The following is a 19357-nucleotide window of genomic DNA, read 5'->3' on the forward strand; positions in this document are numbered from 1 at the left end:
GTGGAATTCCACATAGTTTATCCGCAAGGATTCCTCAGTATGAACCCGCCCTTAGACAGCTTTTTGTGATCTCTATGTTCTGCGGGTTTTTTTGCAGCATTTCTCACAGCACAGCAGCTTATTACCTTGGGGCCAGGTGAACCTTTTATGAGGTATTTTTTATAGTCACTCCTATGGACTGTCATATAACATTGTGGGGGCTTCATCAAGCAGTGTTTACAGTAAGTAGTTGTTGCCCATAGCAACCAATCACAGCTTCGATTTCAAATATTCACGAGCTCGGGTAAAATAAAAGCTGAGCTGTGATTGGTTACTATAGGCAATAAAGGCCATTCTTACTGTACTGTGTGTGGAGATGTGTGTATGGACCTAGTGGTCATCTTAGACGACCCCCCTCCCCTCACACAGCATCACAGCCACACACACTGCTCCTGTACGACATGCGGCTTTTCTAATGCGTCAATCAGCTCAGCAGCCCCCGCCTTCTCTTCCGCACAGCAGCCCGGCCCCTGCCCCGCCTCTTCCTCCGTACACACGCCTCCTGTGTAGGTCATGGCTGCCCCCATGTGCAGTCTCCGTACAGGTCAGTGATGGGCTCTATACGGGTGATAGGACGTGGTGACTATGATGTGTGATGTCCCTCCTGTCAGGCTTCTGTCCGCCGTCACTGCTCCGTTACAGACGCTCCTTCCGCTCTGCTAGACTACTGTCACGGGGGTTGTCCAGGTTTTCTTTCTAATAAAGTTTGTTGAAACGAGCAATGTCTGTCTGTTCTTGGGCAGCAGAGGTGCAGCCCCTAATTCTGCCTTCCATGTGGTTAGTGGCCCATCATATGGAGATCAGTGTATACCTGATTCCTAGAGACACTGTGACAACCATAGGGGGATTTCAATGACAATAAACAGTATGGACAGTAGTGGTTGTGTGCAAGGGACAAGCTGACCCTGTGCTCTCCAGGGGTCCTAGAGGTCACATATTCAGGTGTCACATTTAGTGGTGTTTGGACCTGTCAAACCATTTGGGTGCCTGCAGCTTCAGAAGATGCTGCCAGAATAACATGGATACAATTTATGGCATACTGGGCCTATGGCTGTTTCCATGTTTTCCTGGACTCCCTAGGGCTCCAGGGCATCAGTCTATTCCCGAATCCCAAGCACTGGCCGGAGACAAACCACTGGAGGCGGGCCCGCTAGCCCCCAGTGTGACAAGACCCCCTCTGTGATGCAGCTCCATTAAAATCAATGGAGCCACATTACAGAGAGGAGGTGAGATTGTCACACTGGGGGCAGCCTGACCCACCTCCACTGCTTCAGGTCGGGCTGGTCCTCGGGAATAGACCAATGCTGTGCGTGGGACTGCGCCTCTGCCATCCCCACTCTGGCGCCAGTCTATTTATGTAAAAAACCCAAAGCAATGTAGCTAGTGGTACAGTCGCCTTAATCAAATGCCAAACAATCAGACTAGTTGCTCTCATGTCTATCGTACACCGAAACTGTGGCACGCTGCTGTGAGCTCCAATTATTTCAATGGCAGAACATAGTCACCTTGTGCCTTCTTTTGGGTTCTATATGCTTATTTTATAGAACACAAAAAAAAACACTGCCTGCTTTGCCTTCGAGTCTCTGCATTCCTGCTGATCCCCCCTCTTAGTCTGCTGCAGAACATTTCTCTACAGAGCAGACTACAGTATCTCTCCACACACCAAGTTTGCAATAGCAGCTGTATTATTCCCTGCCTGCAGCATTGTTCTGCACAAGCCAGCATGCTATAAAGATATATATGTACATGACAGGGAGATGATGATGTAGACTGGAGATAGGGCTTGAGCTCAGAGACATGATACAGCTAAATCTCCTGAGACATCAGAAGATGAGGCATATGCCACAGAAAAGGCGCAGATTTTACTGGGATGCACAGCCCGCTCACCTGATGGGCAGGCGGGGAGGAGGCTGGGCTTCCCCCTGCGCCTGCTTTACTGTGATTTATGCCTGCCACGAGGCTTAAATCACGGCAGAAATCTAGACCTACTTAGGTGTAGGTTTCTGCACCCGCCAGCCGTGCTGAAGCTGCAGGTTTTACCAGATTTACCTAAGAGGTGTGCACCTATTTAAAAAAATCCAGCTGGGTGGATGAGGACAGGGCCTAATTTTAGTCTTAATAAATGTCCCCCATAGTATGGTCTTGGGACGTAGGGGGGAACCAGGAAGCTGTAGAGCAGTGCTTCTCAAACTGTGAGGCGCCCCCCAGTTTTGGGTGAGGCCCAGCTGGGGAGCCAGTTTTTTTACAAAAGTAACTATAATCTGCACAGTCCTTTTGCTGTTTGCAAAAATCTCCATTTTAGCAACATTATTATTTTATTTGGTACTTGCTTTATTAGCATATAGAGCTTGGGAGCCAGGTGAAAGCTAGCCCTAGCATTATTTGCAGCTTGTAAATGGATTTTCACCACAGATGGTGAGGTCCAGGCGCCCTCTTGGTCAGTCTGGTGAGGCCCAGCCATTGCCTTGCCTTGGTATAAGGCTCCAGTAGAAAGAATTTGAGAAGCACTGCTGTAGACTGTACCACACCACTTTCTGTATGTGGTAAACCAAGCAAAACATCCTGATGTCAGTACAGTTTGTGACAACTAATTTTTTATGCTATTGTTTTTCAGTTATCCATGGTTGTCATAGGCATGTGTTCAAGACTAGTTTCATTGGCCTACCTTCCTCCTTTCCTAACAGAAGTCAGGTTACTGTAAGATTTTATGCTGCTGAATCAGCTGTTGTTAAAAAGTAAGTTGGATGATTATTATCTCTTATAGTAATAGAATGGTTTTTGGCAAAGTTTATGCCTCGCTCTACAGCAGTTCTTTACTGTACTTTGTTTCCATTGAATTGTTATGATGTCTCATCTACACCCATGTGACTGTGTTCGTGAATCATTGGCTGTGGCTGTCGTTTCAGGTGACGTTAGAGCTGCAGCTACTGGCAATGACAAAATGTAGTGGGAGACCCAAGTAGACCCAATGATTCAGCAGTGGGAGACCCAATGATTCAGGAAAGGCTCTGAATTTAATTTGTGACTATGCAAATGACCCTTAAAGGGGAACTCCTAGTTTCTTGTCTTTCAAATTAACTGGTTTCAGAAAGTTATATGCCACTGACATGGGCAGAGGTGGCAGCAGAAAGCACTGTGTCTGACTGGAAAGAATACACTACTTCCTGCAGGACATACAGCAGCTGATAAATACCGAAAGATTTAAATAGAAGTAAATTAGGGTCCACTTACATAGAAATATTATCTGACAGATTATCTGCCAAAGATTTGAAGCCAAAGCCAGAAACAGACTATAAACAGAGATCAGATCATAAAGGAAAGACTGAGATTTTTCCTCTTTCCAAATCCATCCTGATCTTTGGCAGATAATCTGTCAGATAATCTTTCTATTTAAGTGGACCCTTACAAAATGCTTGATTGCAGGTGTAAATTGTGCCATGTATTTCTGAAGATGGATAACCTCTTTAAATATCTACATTTCTGTATTTATTCCTGTCTCTTTGTTCTGCCTCTATACTGTATTAAAGTGGCACTATCAGCAGGTTCTGCCCAATGAACCTGCTGATATGCCTCAGAAGCTCTTTACCTTCTGACTTCATCGCTGGTAATAACGTCCTTGTTCTTTTCCGCATTTTCTTTTAATTTGTTATTTGCCCTTGTTAAAATCCTTGAATGTAGTCAGTGTCATAGAATTATACAGTGCTTTGTCTCTTACAGATTTATTAAAGAAAAGAAAGCCAGTAAAGAGCCAGTTACTAAAAGATTAACCAAGGAGCAACTTGCAGAGAAAAGAAAGGACATAGATCGTCCTAAACCTTTTGGCTTAACGGCATGGAAACCCAGTGATGATGTGTATGTGGCCCGCTACTACCCTAAACCAACGCTTGAGCCAGAAACTGCAATACAGATGCTTAAAACGTTCCAGGAGTTGGATTTCACTTACCCTGCACAGGCCGTATATGTGGAACTCAAACTGGATATGAAGCTGGAGAAAAAGGTGAATAGCGTGGGATGTTTGTACGACATAGGCCTGTCCTTTTACTTTTCTTCTGCATTTCAAAGCATGCAAAACATTTCTCCCAAGAAGTGACCTAGATTTATGATGTATGCCATTTCAGTGGCTTGTTTCTGCATACACACATACTCGCACAAGTCACATTTTTATTATTACATTATTTCTTTTACATGCATTAGGGTCCTTTTTACATTAAAGCACCTTTAGCCATCCGCAACCTCGAATTAGCGCCGATCAGCCAAGATCAGCACTCGTCTGCAGTGCCTTCTGAAGCCAGGAGAAATCGAGTGGCAGGGCCGCATGAACAATCATTGTCTTGTTCGTGCGGCCATTTAAATCTGTTGTTATTGGCCGTAATTGCCCGCTCCTTGGCTGATCGTTGTTACTTTTACTCGGGCTGATTATTGAGCCGACTGGCTAATTGGACATCAGGGAGCTGGGAGCCACAGAAGCTGGCCGGAGTGCAGACGGGTAAAGGGGGACGGGGCTTTATATACTCTCATCGGAATGAAAAATCCTTTGTGAGTATGTAAATCCATACAGGATCACAGCAGAACCCACAGAGTGAAATCCGTTGCGATCCTGTACGAGTAAACCCACCCTAAAAGGGAATCTGTCAGCTGTAATTTATGTTCCAAACTGCTGACACTGTTAGATAGCTGTTTGGGCAAGGAGAAACATGATACCTTTTATATTTTGGTCTTTTCTTCTATACCATAGAAAAAGACTTTTTTTCCCTCCAGTGTAAAGTTATTTTTTTTATTTCTTATTTTTAAGTGTCAGACGACCCCTTTAAACCTTATTTGAAAACTAACCCTCAATATTTAGTATTGATTTTTTGTAAATGTAATTTTAGAAAAAAGTGGATCCATTTGTTGGCTACCTTCACTTGCCATTCCCTTTCGTAAAGGAACCAAATAAGGTGTTAGTATTTACAGAGGTAAGTTTAAGTACATTTGTATGTATGTGTGCCATGGTCCCTATCGCCTGTCTGCCTTTATTGTGTAGCTCTGTAGCTGGTACGGACCTGACAGATTTCCTTTAAATGGAATAAGGTTGAAACAACTAGGACTCTTCCTAGAACTGGCCATCCCACCAAACATTGTAATCAGGGGGAAAAGGCCTTGGTAAAAGAGTTGACCAAGATTTCATTGGTGTACCAGACGCCCTCTAGGCTGCTCACTATTTGGACTGAGGCAGTCCCTATGTGTTGAAGATGCAGCTTTTTGGTGCGGACATTATTCCACATCTTTTAGGACTATCAAAACCTTCCGGTAAGAGGTCATGAGGGTCATCCGTGTGCTCACTTGACTGACTATGGACCTAATTTCAGCTTTATTTATCCTAGAGTACTCTATATTCACGTCTAAAGCCTATGCCAAGTCACTGCTTAGATTTTTGGTAGTGGATGCTCAGTCATGCATTTACCAGAGTAAATTACATTATAAAAATGGAGGATTTAACCTCCACATGGCATGAAATCAAGTTCTCTTGAGATTTGTTTCCACTGGATAGAACGCTAAATTACCTGAGAATACGCTTCTCTCCTGGGGCAGCAGAGGATCACGACGCCTCTGCGACATAAACTCTGGATTCCATTGACCACAGTGCTTGCCATTGTGAACCAACCTGCCTACTTTGCAGTGTTTCCTCCCCTCCCATTTCTTATCCCTTGCCCGCTGTGCTATCCACCCAAAATTATTTTGTTGTTGTTTGTGTGTGTGTGTGTGTGTGTGTGTGTGTGCGTGTGTGTGTGTGGGGGGGGGGTTCCCATCTGTGTCTCTTTGATTGCCTTGTCTGTTGTCACTGTATCTTCCTCTTACCATGTTACTACTGCACTCTTTTCTCCACCAACTTCTTGTCCCACAATCCCCACTCTGTGCTGACTTCAGTACTTTGGCCCTCTTTAGACCACATACCATATAAAACTACCCCCTGAGGGAACAACCCGGGGTTTGCAGCAGATGTCCTCTGGTCCATATTTGTGCTGTACTAGCATTTTCATGTTTGACATTTCTATGTATCATTATGTTTGGACTATTGTTTTCTCCCTGTATCTGGAATTGGTTGTTCTTCTCTGCGGATAAATAAATAAAGAGAATAAAAAAAAAAAATACTCATTGGTCACTGTGGCTGAGCTTCAAAGATCCTATGTGCGTATAGGAAAAACTTCCAGGAGGTCAACCATCACAGTAGCCTCAACGAATCTGTGGCCAGAAAGAAAGCCTCTGCTCAGTAAAAGACATTTGAAAGCCTGGATGGTATTTGCAGACAAGCACCTAAGGACTCTCGGAATGTGAGGAATAAAATTCTCTGTTGTGGGAAAACCAAGATTAAACTCTTTGAGCTCAAATTACTGCTTATCACCTGACCATTACCATGCCTATAGTGAAGCCCGGAGGGGGCATCATTATTCTGTGTGGGTGTTTTATATCATCTGGGATAGGAAGACTGGTCAGGGTTGAAGGAAAGATTAATGGAGCAAACATATTCATATGATTCTTAAATAAGAAGTCCGGCGAAAATTTTAACTAAAGTATTGTATTGCCTCTCAAAAGTTATACAAATTACCAATATGCACTTAATTACGGGAAATGCATATAAAGTGTTTTTTCCCTGAACTTACTACTGCATCAAGGCTTCACTTCCTGGATAAAATGGTGATGTCACGACCCGACTCCCAGAGCTGTCCGGGCTGTGGCTGCTGGAGAGGATGATGGCAGAGGAATGCTCAGTGACCCTCAGTGTCCCCCTGCCATCATCCTCTCCAGCAGCCACAGCCCGCACAGCTCTAGGAGTCGGGTCGTGACATCACCATTTAACCCAGGAAGTGACATCACCATGTTATCCAGGAAGTGAAGCTTTGTTGCAGTAGTAAGTGCAGGAAACAAAGCCCTTTATGTGCATTTCCTGTAGTAAGTGTATATTGGTAATTTGTATAACTTTTGGGGGACAATACAATACTTGAATAACAGTTCCAGAGACAGTGCATGGGAAAAAAAAATAAAGATGTTTCATTAATAAAAATTCTCATTCCATAATAAAAGTTTAAATCACCCCCCTTTTCTCATTTTATAAATAAAAATACATAAATAATATAAATATATTTGGTATCACTGCGTGCCGAATCACCAAACTATTAAATTATGGCATTCGTGATCTTGCATGGTAAAAGGCGTAAGTGCCAAAAAAAAGTTCAAAGTGCAAAATTTTTGCTTTTTGGTATTGTCAAATCTAGAAAAATTGTAATAAAAAGTGATCAAAAAGTTGCATATAAGCAAGCAAGGTACCAATAGAAAGAACAGATCACACAGCCTTATAGACCAAAAAATAAAAGCAGCATAAAGCTGGTAATAGAGCAATTTTAAAAACACTTCATTTAAAAAAATAAAATAAGTTATATCAAGTGGCAATCGTTGTAATCGCACTTGATGAACATAGAAAACATGTCAGTTAAACATAACTCCCCCCCCCCCCCCCCATGAAGAAATATGCATTTTGTTTTTTTTCCCAATTTCACAGCTCAAATAAATTATTTTCATTTTTGCAGCATATTTCATGGAAAAATGAAGTCTGTCATAAAGTAAAATAAAATAGCGGTTCATGTGGGTCTGTAGGTGGAAAAATTCAAGCGCTATGGTCTTTAAAACGCGAAGAGTAAAAAACTAACATGCAAAAATAAAAATTGGCTCTGTCATTAAAGGGTTTAATGCCGTATTTTGGTTTTCCTTTTGAAGGGAAATACACATTTCTGTCATTTTACATTCTAATTATGGTGCTGAACATTGAACAAAAACTTGATTAACACAAGGCTGTACCATAACAAAATGTGAGAATTTGAAGACTTTACAAATGCAATGTATCCAATGTATACAGTTTATACTCTGGCTGCAAGAAAACTTTCATTGTGACAAATTTCCGACATATCCTGAATATTGCCAGTTTTAGATGTTATAACACCTATTGTCGTTGTTCCCTATTTGTAACGTAGCTGAGTTAAAGGAGTCTCTCCAAAAGGTTGGGATGTATAAAATCATCCAATATATCTTACATATATTGTGATGTCTAAGCTGCCAGCCTCACAGCTCTATATTAAGGCTTAGTAGCAGGAACACTATCCTGGTTGGTGGATGCAATCTAGAACCTACTACTGAAAAACATGAATAGCACATTCAGTGAATGAACAGAATATTTTGTGTGTGGCTCATTGCAAGGAGAAGGGTGTGATATAGTCTTGTATTGAAAGCTGAGTACAGCTGCCACTGGGAATGTTATCCGCCGCTTCCTTGGTTGACTTTCTTTTGTTGAACTCTGAATGTTGGTATGAGAATTGTAAGGAAAAGAATGGTTTTATGACAGCAACATGTCCAGCAGATAATTCTATGCTGTCTGCAGCTCATAGCAAGAAATAGAAACAATAGGTTTCCTTTACGCGCTGTGTTTGAGAGCAGCATATTAATGTGCTTCAATTTCACATCTGACCTTGATCGTACAGTGTTAATAATTCCACCCCAATGTTATCACTGTTATGCTAAGTGTTTTACTTGCATCAGTCAATGTATGTTTCACACTGTTTTTTTTCTCTCTGCAGAAAGCTGAAGAAGCTGAAATTGCAAAACAGAATGGAGCTGCATTTGTTGGAGGGATTGAGCTTATCCCTCAGGTATCACGTTTCATGTCTTATTCATTGCTGCCATGCATAACATTCTGCACAGTGGCTTCTATGCTATGTACACTGAACACACAATAAATGACATATAGTTGAACTGTTGCCCATTTTGCTTTTGGGTATTGCAGGCTGTACAGTGCCCCCAGTGCACCCCGCCCTAGCATATATACAGATAAACAAACTGGAGGAGCAGAACCAGGCAGCGGTATGAGGAACAGACGGCACCTTTACAATCTGTGCGGCGGTGCTGATCAGTTTCTATAGAAATCTTTATTGACTCAATCTAGTGGTACATTAAAATGTAGTGTTCATTCAGGGCCTTTACCAGCGTCTTCATAGTATTGAAATCTGGAGTAAGGTAGTAAAAAAAACACTCCCCACATTAATAACACATCCATAAGATGCTTTTTTATGAGTGAGTGAATTGCTGTTTTTAATAGCTTTACCTCCTGGCAGGCTTGTTCACTGTTAATAATTCACATATGCTTCCCATTGTAGCACATATTCTAACTGAATCCAAACCATTAAACCAATACTCTGATTGCCTTTTAATATTCTGTTTATTTACAATATAAATTTATATGTTTCTTTTTTTGTAGATGTATACATAAGTTTCACTCTTAGTTCACTTTCTTGCAGAAATTAGCACTGACTACATTTAAGACCTGTTCTAACCAATGTAAAAAATGTTGACGTTGCAGATTCTGAATGATGAAATAGAGGCAGATTTCTACATAGCAACACCCGACATTGTTGCCAAACTGAATATCCTAAAGAATAAGCTGAGGAAAAAATTCCCCAAAACAAAAAGAGGTAACGAACAATAATGCAATGAGATTCCAGCATGTGTGAACATAGCCCTAATTTTACTGCAGATTTTCGCACAAATTGCAGCACCTGCATTTGTCACTCCTTGCCTGCTCAGGTTTAGGCTGGAGGGGGTGGCTTCCTGTGGCATCACACCCTACCCTCTGTATGTATCATCAGCCTGTGCTCAGCAAACAAACTCAGTGTGAGACAGAGGCATGGAATCTAAGAAATGAATTCCCACAGCATCCAAAATGCAGAAAAAGAGTGTGTTTATTCACACATCAGGGCACAAAATTGCAACGTTTCGGCCATAGGCCTTTGTCAAGCATGGCCTATGGCCGAAACGTTGCAATTTTGTACCCTTATGTGTGAATAAACACACTCTTTTTCTGCATTTTGGATGCTGTGGGAATTCATTTCTTTGATTTCAACCAGTGCTCATACCAAGGATTGTGAGCCTTTCTGCGTGCCTCCCAATTTTCTACCCTGTGGTCATACTCGGAGTGTCTCCAAGGTGCTGTTGGAACTTTTTATTTTTTGGTAAGAGGCATGGAATCTGTCTCCTGAGGGGAGAGCAGAGGTAGCAGGAATGGATTGGCACAGAGGTAATTTTTCTTTACTTCCCAGATTTCAATCAGCTACCAGTGTGGCAGAACCGAACAGATATGGTAATACATTGTATAAACACATCTATATAACTTTTAATGTACTTTTAATATAAAATAATTTTTCCTATCTCAAGTTCCCCTTTAAACATGTAGGGCTTGGCAAGAAAAATATTTTTTGCAAATATTTAGCAAAGTTACCTTCCTGATATGCCTATTTTCCCCTCCCTCTCATTGTCTAGGTTAGAGACTCTAAAAAGCAGTGGTCTGGTTGGTGTAAATTTACACTGTAGCGTTAATGTAGATGAATAGAGATATAGAGGGAGATTAATCAAACATGGTATAAGGTGATACTATCTTAGTGGCCCCTAGCAACCAATCAAATTCCACCTTTCATTTTCCAAAGAGTCTGTGAGAAATGAAAAGTGGAAACTGGTTGCTAGGGGCAACTGGGCCAGTCTCACTTTACACCATGTTTGATAAATCTCCCCATAGTATGTATATATACTGTATAATATATATTTTAGCCACACCATTGCTTTTAAAGCAGAGAGGTGGTTGGTTGGTAACTAAGACAACAAGCTATTAACAATGGTAGGGAAGGGTCAACATATCAGTATGTTTAAATATTAAAATATTTAAAGAGGACCTGTCACCCCCGTGCCGGGGTGACAGGCTCCCGACCCCCAGCTAGATCCCCTTATACTGACCTCATCTCGCCGAGTCCCGCTCCTGGAGACGGTCCCGGGACGGAGACATCCTTGTCAGAAGCTGGCGCGCGCTGTGATGATAGGTCCAGCGTCCATAGAGAATGAATGGAGCTGGACTCATCTCAGCGTGCGCACGGCTCCATTCATTCTCTATGGACGCTGGACCTATCTCCACAGCACGCGCGCCGGCTTCTGACCGGGATATCTCTGTCCTGGGACCGGCTCCAGGAGCGGGACTCGGCGAGATGAGGTCTGTATAAGGGGATCTAGCTGGGGGTCGGGAGCCTGTCACCCCGGCACGGGGGTGACAGGTCTCCTTTAACTTGACAAATCCTACAAGTATAAATATATTAGCTGCAATGAGATAGCATACCCCTTTAATCAGGGTGTATTCACATGTACAGGAAATGCAGCAGTTCTGATGTCACAGATTTGATGCTGTGTTTCATCATTTATATCTGCAGCATCAAATCTCTGACCTCAAATTTGCTGCAGATCCTATACGAGTAAATGGGCCATCAAAGTATAAACTGAAAATAACGGTAACAATGGCAACAAGACTGAACTAAACAGGTTTCTTGGCAAGATTGAAGGCTGCAAAGAATTACTGGAATTATTTGTATTACAGAGAGGCAGTGGTGTTGGGTTCTTTTTTACACTGAATATTTGCACAGATACAAACACACACACACACACACATATATATAGATATATATATATATATATAATATATATATATATATATATATATATATTGTAGACAGGTCACAGGAGATGTGTTCGAGGGGGTGTACATCTCACCTAGGTTGATGCGCACGGTGAGATGGTAAGTCCAGGAGGGATCTGTTGCTTAGCAGTGCTATGCTGCTGAGTTATTATTTATTTTAACCGGGCCTGGATTTACATGGAACGGCAGGTAGGTTTTGGTAGTGGGACTTGCCATTCCCTCCCCCCGATCCAGTTTGGGTTTTGCCATCAGGTGAGCAATCAGCCTGAGAAGGTAAGAGCTCCACAGAGATGCAGGTGAGGGCTCTCAGCCAGGAGTGATCAGCCTGGGTGTCTGTTTGGGAGTAACCTGGGAATAAAGCCTCTGCTGGAGCTTATGTATACCCTGCGGTATCCAGGTGAAAGACGCACTGTGATAAGTGTTAGATAGGTGAGCTAACCTGTTAGTAAGCGCCCAGACGGGCAAGACCTTTTTGTTTGTTTTGTTCTTAAAAGCACAGTGTTGCTGTATTTCTGTTTGCTGGACTGTTTATGCTGCAAATAAACGCCAAGCTGTTATTTTACAAGTCCAAGTCTGCTGTGACCTGTGTCCAAACACACCATCCCCCGGGAAGATCCCTACAATTGGTGCTGCGGAGCGGGCAAAACGGTTGCTAGGGGCAACGGTGTGCATCAACTTGGCTACAGCTGCTTATGTCCTGGGTGAAGACTGCTGCTTCACTCCAAAAACAGTCAAGCAACATGGAGGAGATGATGAAGCAATTCATGCAAGCTCAGATGGCCGCTAACCTGCGCCATGAACAGGCATTGGCTGCAACAACAGGCTCTAACAGACGCTAACCTGCGCCATGAGCAAGCGATGGCTCAACAACAGAAACTTATTGAGCACCTGATAGCAAAGCAAGAGGCGTCTGCAGGTGCTAATCCACAGCCGGTGGCAGCAGCTGCGCCAGAGACTTTGTCTGTGAGAAGAGCTGTGCAGCGTGCGCTGCAAAAGATGACTGCTGATGACGATATTGAGGCCTACTTAACTGTCTTTGAGCGTGTGGCTGAGCGAGAAAAGTTACCCTCCACTGAGTGGGCAGAGGTCATTGCTCCCTATTTAACAGGCAAACCTCAAAAGGCCTATTATGACCTCAGTGAGCAAGAGGTCAAGGACTATCCTCGGCTAAGAGCAGAGATACTCGCCCGACTAGGAGTTACTGCTGCTGTCCGTGACCGGAGGGTACGCAACTGGAGCTACAGTCTGGACAAGTCAGCGAGGTCCCAGATGTATGACCTGATTCACCTGGCAAGAAAATGGTTGGAGCCAGACACCTCTACTCCTGCCCAGATCCTAGAGAGGGTCGTGATGGATCGCTACCTTCGCGCACTTCCTGCTGATCTGCAACGATTGGTGGGACAAGGCGACCCTAAGAGTGCCGACGAACTTGTCAACCTTGTGGAGAGGTTCCAGGCGACTGAGGACTACCTCCGTGATGTTCCTGCAGCACCTTCACCTCCCCGGAGTGCCAGATTTGTGCCGTCAGCTGGTAAGAGACTTCCATCTATTGGGGGAGTGTGGAGGGGTGCTGATAGAGGGAAGAGCGCTCAGAAGGTGTCTCAGGGGCAAAAGATTGGTGATGGTCCCCGATGGCTAAGTGGCCCTAAAAAGGACTCCCTGCCAAGGAGACCAGGCCCTATCCAGTGCTGGAGATGCCATGAGACGGGACATGTGTCTGCCCATTGCCCTCTTACCACTGAGCCCATGGAGTGTGACGCTAGCCGGCGTCAGTCCCTATTTGCGGAACCGTCTTTTGTTGCGGTCACTGGACTAGAGACTGAACCGCAAGTCTGCCACATTACTGTCAATAACTTCCCTGTTAAGGCGTTGCTGGACTCAGGGAGCCTTGTCACCTTGGTGCATGCCAGTCTGGTGGCTGGGGACTTTGTGCCAGCAAGACATATGAGTGTGGTGTGCATACATGGTGATGCAAAGGTTTACCCTATAGTGCTGGCTAATGTCGGGACTGAACTAGGCGCTGTACAGTATGAAGTGGGTGTGGTTAAAAACCTTATGCATAATGTGATATTGGGGCGTGATTTTCCATTGTTCTGGGCTCTATGGGGAAAACAACAATCCTCTGAAAGAAGTGAGGAGACCCCTAAGTCTATTGCATTACCCACGGTAAATGATAAAAATGTACAGGATGAAAATGATGCTTTTCCTTTGCAGATCCTGGCTGGTGAGGAAGAGGCTTCTCCCACTGAGCAGAATGTTCCAGACTTAGAGGTGTCTAGGGATAATTTTGGTACTGCACAATTACAGGACCCACTCTCAAAAATGCAAAAGAGCAGGTCGCTGTTATGAATGGGGTACCTCAGGAACCAGAGGCTTAAAAAAGATTTCCACATTTTTCTATGACTAATGATCTCTTCTATAGAGTCACTAAGATTAATGATGAGGTTGTGGAACAGCTTCTGGTACCTAAGCCGTACCGGCGTCAGGTACTCAACATGGCCCATAATCATGTCCTTGGGGGCCACTTGGGGACGGATAAAACGCAGGAGAGAGTCCTCCAGAGGTTTTATTGGCCTGCAATTTATGCTGACATAAAAAAATACTGTGAGTCATGCCCCACATGTCAGCTTAGCGCTCCAGTGTCGCATTTTCGCAGTCCTTTGGTCCCACTCCCCATCATAGAGGTACCTTTTGACCGGATCGCAATGGACTTGGTGGGTCCCATTGTAAAGTCGGCTAGGGGTCACCAGTACATTCTAGTTGTATTAGACTACGCGACCCGCTATCCTGAGGCTGTACCCCTAAGAAACACTGCCTCTAAAACAATTGCACGGGAATTGTTTTATATGTTTTTCAGGGTGGGGATCCCCAAGGAAATCTTGACTGACCAAGGTACACCATTTATGTCAAAAGTGATGAAAGAGCTATGCAAACTGTTTAAAATCTCACACCTACGTACCTCTGTATATCATTCCCAGACAGATGGATTAGTGGAGAGGTTTAATAAAACCCTGAAACATATGTTAAAAAAAGTGGTGGAAAAGGATGGTCGTGATTGGGATCACTTACTACCTTACCTGATGTTTTCTATTAGGGAAGTACCCCAAGCATCCACAGGGTTCTCTCCCTTCGAATTAGTCTATGGTCGTCACCCTAGGGGTTTGTTGGATATAGCAAAAGAGACATGGGAAAGTGAGTCCACCCCATACAAGAGTGTTATAGAGCATGTAGCACAAATGCAGGACCGTATAGCCACTGTAATGCCCCTAGTAAGGGAACACCTCCAGAGGGCGCAAGAGGGCCAAAGCAGAATTTACAATCGTTCTGCAAGAATCAGGACATTTAGCCCAGGTGACCGGGTACTCCCTTGTTCCCACGGTAGAAAGCAAATTCTTAGCAAAGTGGCAGGGTCCCTATGAAATTGTAGAGAAGATCAGTGAGGTCAACTACAAGGTGCACCAACCCGGTAGAAGGAAGCCTTTTCAAGTTTATCACGTAAACTTGATCAAGCCCTGGAAAGACAGGGAATCCTTGGTGGCGACAAACTCTGTTGGTCATCTGTCACCACCAATCCCTCCGGTCAGGATTGGTGACACCCTATCAGTGTCCCAGAAGCAGGAAGCTAAGGAGTTCCTGCAGAAAAATAAAGGCAAGTTTACTGACCTCCCAGGGCGTACGCATCTCATTAGTCATCATATTGAAACTGAGCCTAGAAGCAGAGTGAACCTTAAGCCCTATAGGATACCAGAAGCACGTAGGGAGGCGGTATCATCTGAGGTAAAACGTATGCTTGACCTAGGAGTCATTGAGGTGTCCCAGAGCGAGTGGTCCAGCCCGATTGTGCTAATCCTAAAGCCCAATGGAACTTGGAGGTTCTGTAATGACTTTAGAAAGTTAAATGATATCTCCAAGTTCGATGCCTACCCCATGCCCAGGGTAGATGAGTTGATAGAAAGGATGGGTAATGCCAGGTACATAACTACCCTTGATCTCACAAAGGGCTACTGGCAGATCCCACTCACTCCTGAGGCTAAAGAGAAGACTGCATTCTCCACCCCCGATGGGCTCTTCCAATACGTAGTGATGCCATTCGGGTTACATGGAGCCCCTGCCACTTTTTAGAGGTTGATGGACTTGATTCTGCGACCACATCGTGATTACTCCGCTGCCTACCTCAATGATGTGGTCATTTTTAGCCTGGATTGGGAAAGTTACCTCTGTAAGGTCCAGGCGGTGTTAGATGCCATAAGTGATGCGGGGTTAACCATCAATGCAGAGAAGTGTGCACTAGCCTTAGAGGAGGCCAAATACTTGGGCTACATTATTGGAAGGGGGTTAGTGAAACCACAACTCAATAAAATTGAGGCAATACAGAATTGGCCTCAAACCCTCACAAAGAAACAGGTCAGAGCTTTCCTGGGCATTACGGGCTATTACCGAAGGTTTGTGCCGAATTTTGCTTCAGTTGCAGCCCCACTAACTGACCTGACAAAGGGTGCGAAGTCCGCAATGGTGACATGGACTCCAGAGGCCGAGAAGGCTTTTCAAAGCCTTAAGTGTGCCTTGTGTCAACAGCCTGTGCTAGTTACCCCTGACTCTCACAGGTCCCCTCACAGGTCGTGAATGGCAAGGAGCACCCGGTGATGTACTTGAGTAGAAAGCTATCCTCGGCCGAGAAGAACTACGCCATTGTTGAGCGAGAATGTCTGGCAGTGAAGTGGGCCCTAGAGTCCCTGAGATACTACTTACTAGGCAGGAAATTAAAGTTAGTGACAGACCATGCCCCCCCTAACATGGATGAAGCTAAACAAAGAGAAAAACGCAAGGGTGACTAGATGGTTTCTGTCCCTACAAAACTTCAATTTCACTGTGGAACACAGGCCAGGGAAATTACAGGCGAATGCTGACGCCCTATCAAGGGTACACTGTCTGTGTGAACGAAACGCTCAGCCCTCCGGTCTGAAAAAGAGGGGGGGGGGGATATGTAGACAGGTCACAGGAGATGTGTTCGAGGGGGTGTACATCTCACCTAGGTTGATGCGCACGGTGAGATGGTAAGTCCAGGAGGGATCTGTTGCTCAGCAGTGCTATGCTGCTGAGTTATTATTTATTTTTACCGGGCCTGGATTTACATGGAATGGCAGGTAGGTTTTGGTAGTGGGACTTGCCATTCCCTCCCCCCGATCCAGTTTGGGTTTTGCCATCAGGTGAGCAATCAGCCTGAGAAGGTAAGAGCTCCACAGAGATGCAGGTGAGGGCTCTCAGCCAGGAGTGAACAGCCTGGGTGTCTGTTTGGGAGCAACCTGGGAATAAAGCCTCTGCTGGAGCTTATGTATACCCTGCGGTATCCAGGTGAAAGACGCACTGTGATAAGTGTTAGATAGGTGAGCTAACCTGTTAGTAAGCGCCCAGACGGGCAAGACCTTTTTGTTTGTTTTGTTCTTAAAAGCACAGTGTTGCTGTATTTCTGTTTGCTGGACTTTTTATGCTGCAAATAAACGCCAAGCTGTTATTTTACAAGTCCAAGTCTGCTGTGACCTGTGTCCAAACACACCATCCCCCGGGAAGATCCCTACCATGCTAGTAACGGGTTGGACCCCCTTTTGCCTTCAGAACTGCCTGAATTCTTCGTGGCATAGATTCAACAAGGTGCTGGAAGCATTCCTCAGAGATTTTGGTCCATATTGACATGATGGCATCACACAGTTGCCGCAGATTTGTCGGCTGCACATCCATGATGCGAATCTCCCGTTCCACCACATCCCAAAGATGCTCTATTGGATTGAGATCTGGTGACTGGAGGCCATTTGATTACAGTGAACTCATTGTCATGTTCAAGAAACCAGTCTGAGATGATTCTAGCTTTATGACATGGCGCATCATCCTGCTGAAAGTAGCCATCAGATGTTGGGTACATTGTGGTCATAAAGGGATGGACATGGTCAGCAACAATACGCCGCGGCGTTGCAACGATGCTCAATTGGTACCAAGGGGCCCAAAGAGTGCCAAGAAAATATTCCCCACACCATGACACCACCGCCACCAGTCTGAACCGTTGATACAAGGCAGGATGGATCCATGCTTTCATGTTGTTGAGGCAAAATTCTGACCCTAACATCCGAATGTCGCAGCAGAAATCGAGACTCATCAGACCAGGCAACGTTTTTCCAATCTTCTACTGTCCAATTTCGATGAGCTTGTGCAAATTGTAGCCTGCAGTTAGAAACCGCAGTGCCCCCCTTGCTGTGCAATCCTTTACGACCGTGTGAACAGCAATCCCGTCCATGATGTGGCTGTCCCTGAAGGAGCATATGACATGCTTGTCAATCCTGCGCATGTCTATACAGGCACAGTGGAGGATGTCAACTTATTTGCATGTAACATGCTCCTTCATGTCTTGAAGGATGGCACAGCAAAGGACGGGGGGCTTTGCGGCTTCTAACTGCAGTACAGGGCACAGCAGGTACATATATATATATATGTAAATAAATCTTACATAAACCTGCTGTTCTGATACAGGGAATCAGTGGCCAAGACTTTTAAAAGACATTCACCTACAATATTACCAGTTGGCTCTTTCTATAGAGAACCTGTCACCACTCTTGATAGTGCTGGCTTAGAAGGTAAGCATGTTCCATAGATTGTAAGTAGCAATTGTGTCTGGATTGGTGGGGTCACAGACAGGAAATAACAGGCTCAGATGGGATAAAGGCACCAGGTCATCTTCTTGTAACAGCATACTCTAAAATTACACATATGCTGGAAAGGATGGAGGAGGACAATAAGACCACAATGACTGAAGGGGCAACAACTCAAATGTTAACCATAAATTATTTTGTAAATAATAAATATTGTCTCAAAAAGATTTTAAAAAAAGTACATTTCATAGAGGAGTAATGTCAGTTTCTTTGTAAATGTGCATGTTGGATACTCTGGTTTCTCTTCAGAACATATAAAGATTTCCTTAGAGAAGAGCAAAACTTGCTTGAGTTTTCTTGCAGTATAAATAAATGTACATGTCGGGTTACATATTTAATAAGGTTTAATAAAGACATGTCTATCAAGTTCAGCCAGGTTATTTGTAGTTTATAGAAAAATGCATATTACAAAAATAGTGCAAAAACTACAATATAACAATAGTAAAAAGAAAAGCAGTAGGTAAGAATATAGTAGCAGATGTGATACAGCATCAGTGCCCCACCAAGTCATCCTGTTCACCCAACACATGTTTCGGTGAATCCCTGACAGCTCTTTACTATAAACTGCTAACAACCCTGTGAACTTGGAGAACATGTGTCTTTTTTGAACCATACTATGTAACCCCACATTCACATTTGCAAAGAAAGATTACAAAAAATGTACTTTTCTCCATAGATCTTTTTGTGACAGTATGTATTATTTATCATTCAATTAATAGTTACATTTAAGATGTTGCCCCCTCCAGTCACACCTGTGTTTGTAGTTCTCCTCCATCCTTTCCAGCATATATGTGTAATTTTAGTGTACATGCCTTTTTATTAATAAATATTCATTGTTGTATAAGAGTGCTGGGTAGCTGGATTTTGTAGGTTGTACATTCAAAAGAGTACTCCGGCAATTATCTATCTTATCCATTACACACACTTTAGGTACACTTTAACTAAGAGCGATAGAATCTGTTAAAAAAAATTAAGAAAATCACAATGTATGATTTTTAAATTAATATTTAGCATTTTATTACATGAGTATGAGTAAGTGTTTGATACAATAGAAAACAGAAACCTTTGTTTGCATATACAGAGG

At 43.8% G+C, this 19357-nt stretch overlaps 1 protein-coding gene across 2 annotated transcripts in view; it reads left to right on the forward strand.

Annotated features, from left to right (window-relative positions):
- Positions 1–360: 360 nt before the first annotated feature.
- Positions 361–19357, forward strand: part of MRPL1 (mitochondrial ribosomal protein L1) — a 40438-nt gene continuing 21441 nt past the window's right edge. Inside the window, exons 1-6 of one of the 2 annotated variants that reach the window (XM_069976677.1) lie at positions 364–583; positions 2654–2774; positions 3757–4036; positions 4911–4994; positions 8646–8717; positions 9425–9536. In XM_069976677.1, coding sequence (XP_069832778.1) covers positions 553–583; positions 2654–2774; positions 3757–4036; positions 4911–4994; positions 8646–8717; positions 9425–9536 — 700 coding nt within the window. In that variant the 5' untranslated portion in view covers positions 364–552. Of the gene's footprint in view, positions 584–2653; positions 2775–3756; positions 4037–4910; positions 4995–8645; positions 8718–9424; positions 9537–19357 lie in introns of both variants that reach the window. The other variant, XM_069976678.1, reaches the window with a different exon arrangement.

This window comes from Dendropsophus ebraccatus, chromosome 7, assembly GCF_027789765.1.
Source record: "Dendropsophus ebraccatus isolate aDenEbr1 chromosome 7, aDenEbr1.pat, whole genome shotgun sequence".
NCBI lineage: Eukaryota > Metazoa > Chordata > Amphibia > Anura > Hylidae > Dendropsophus > Dendropsophus ebraccatus.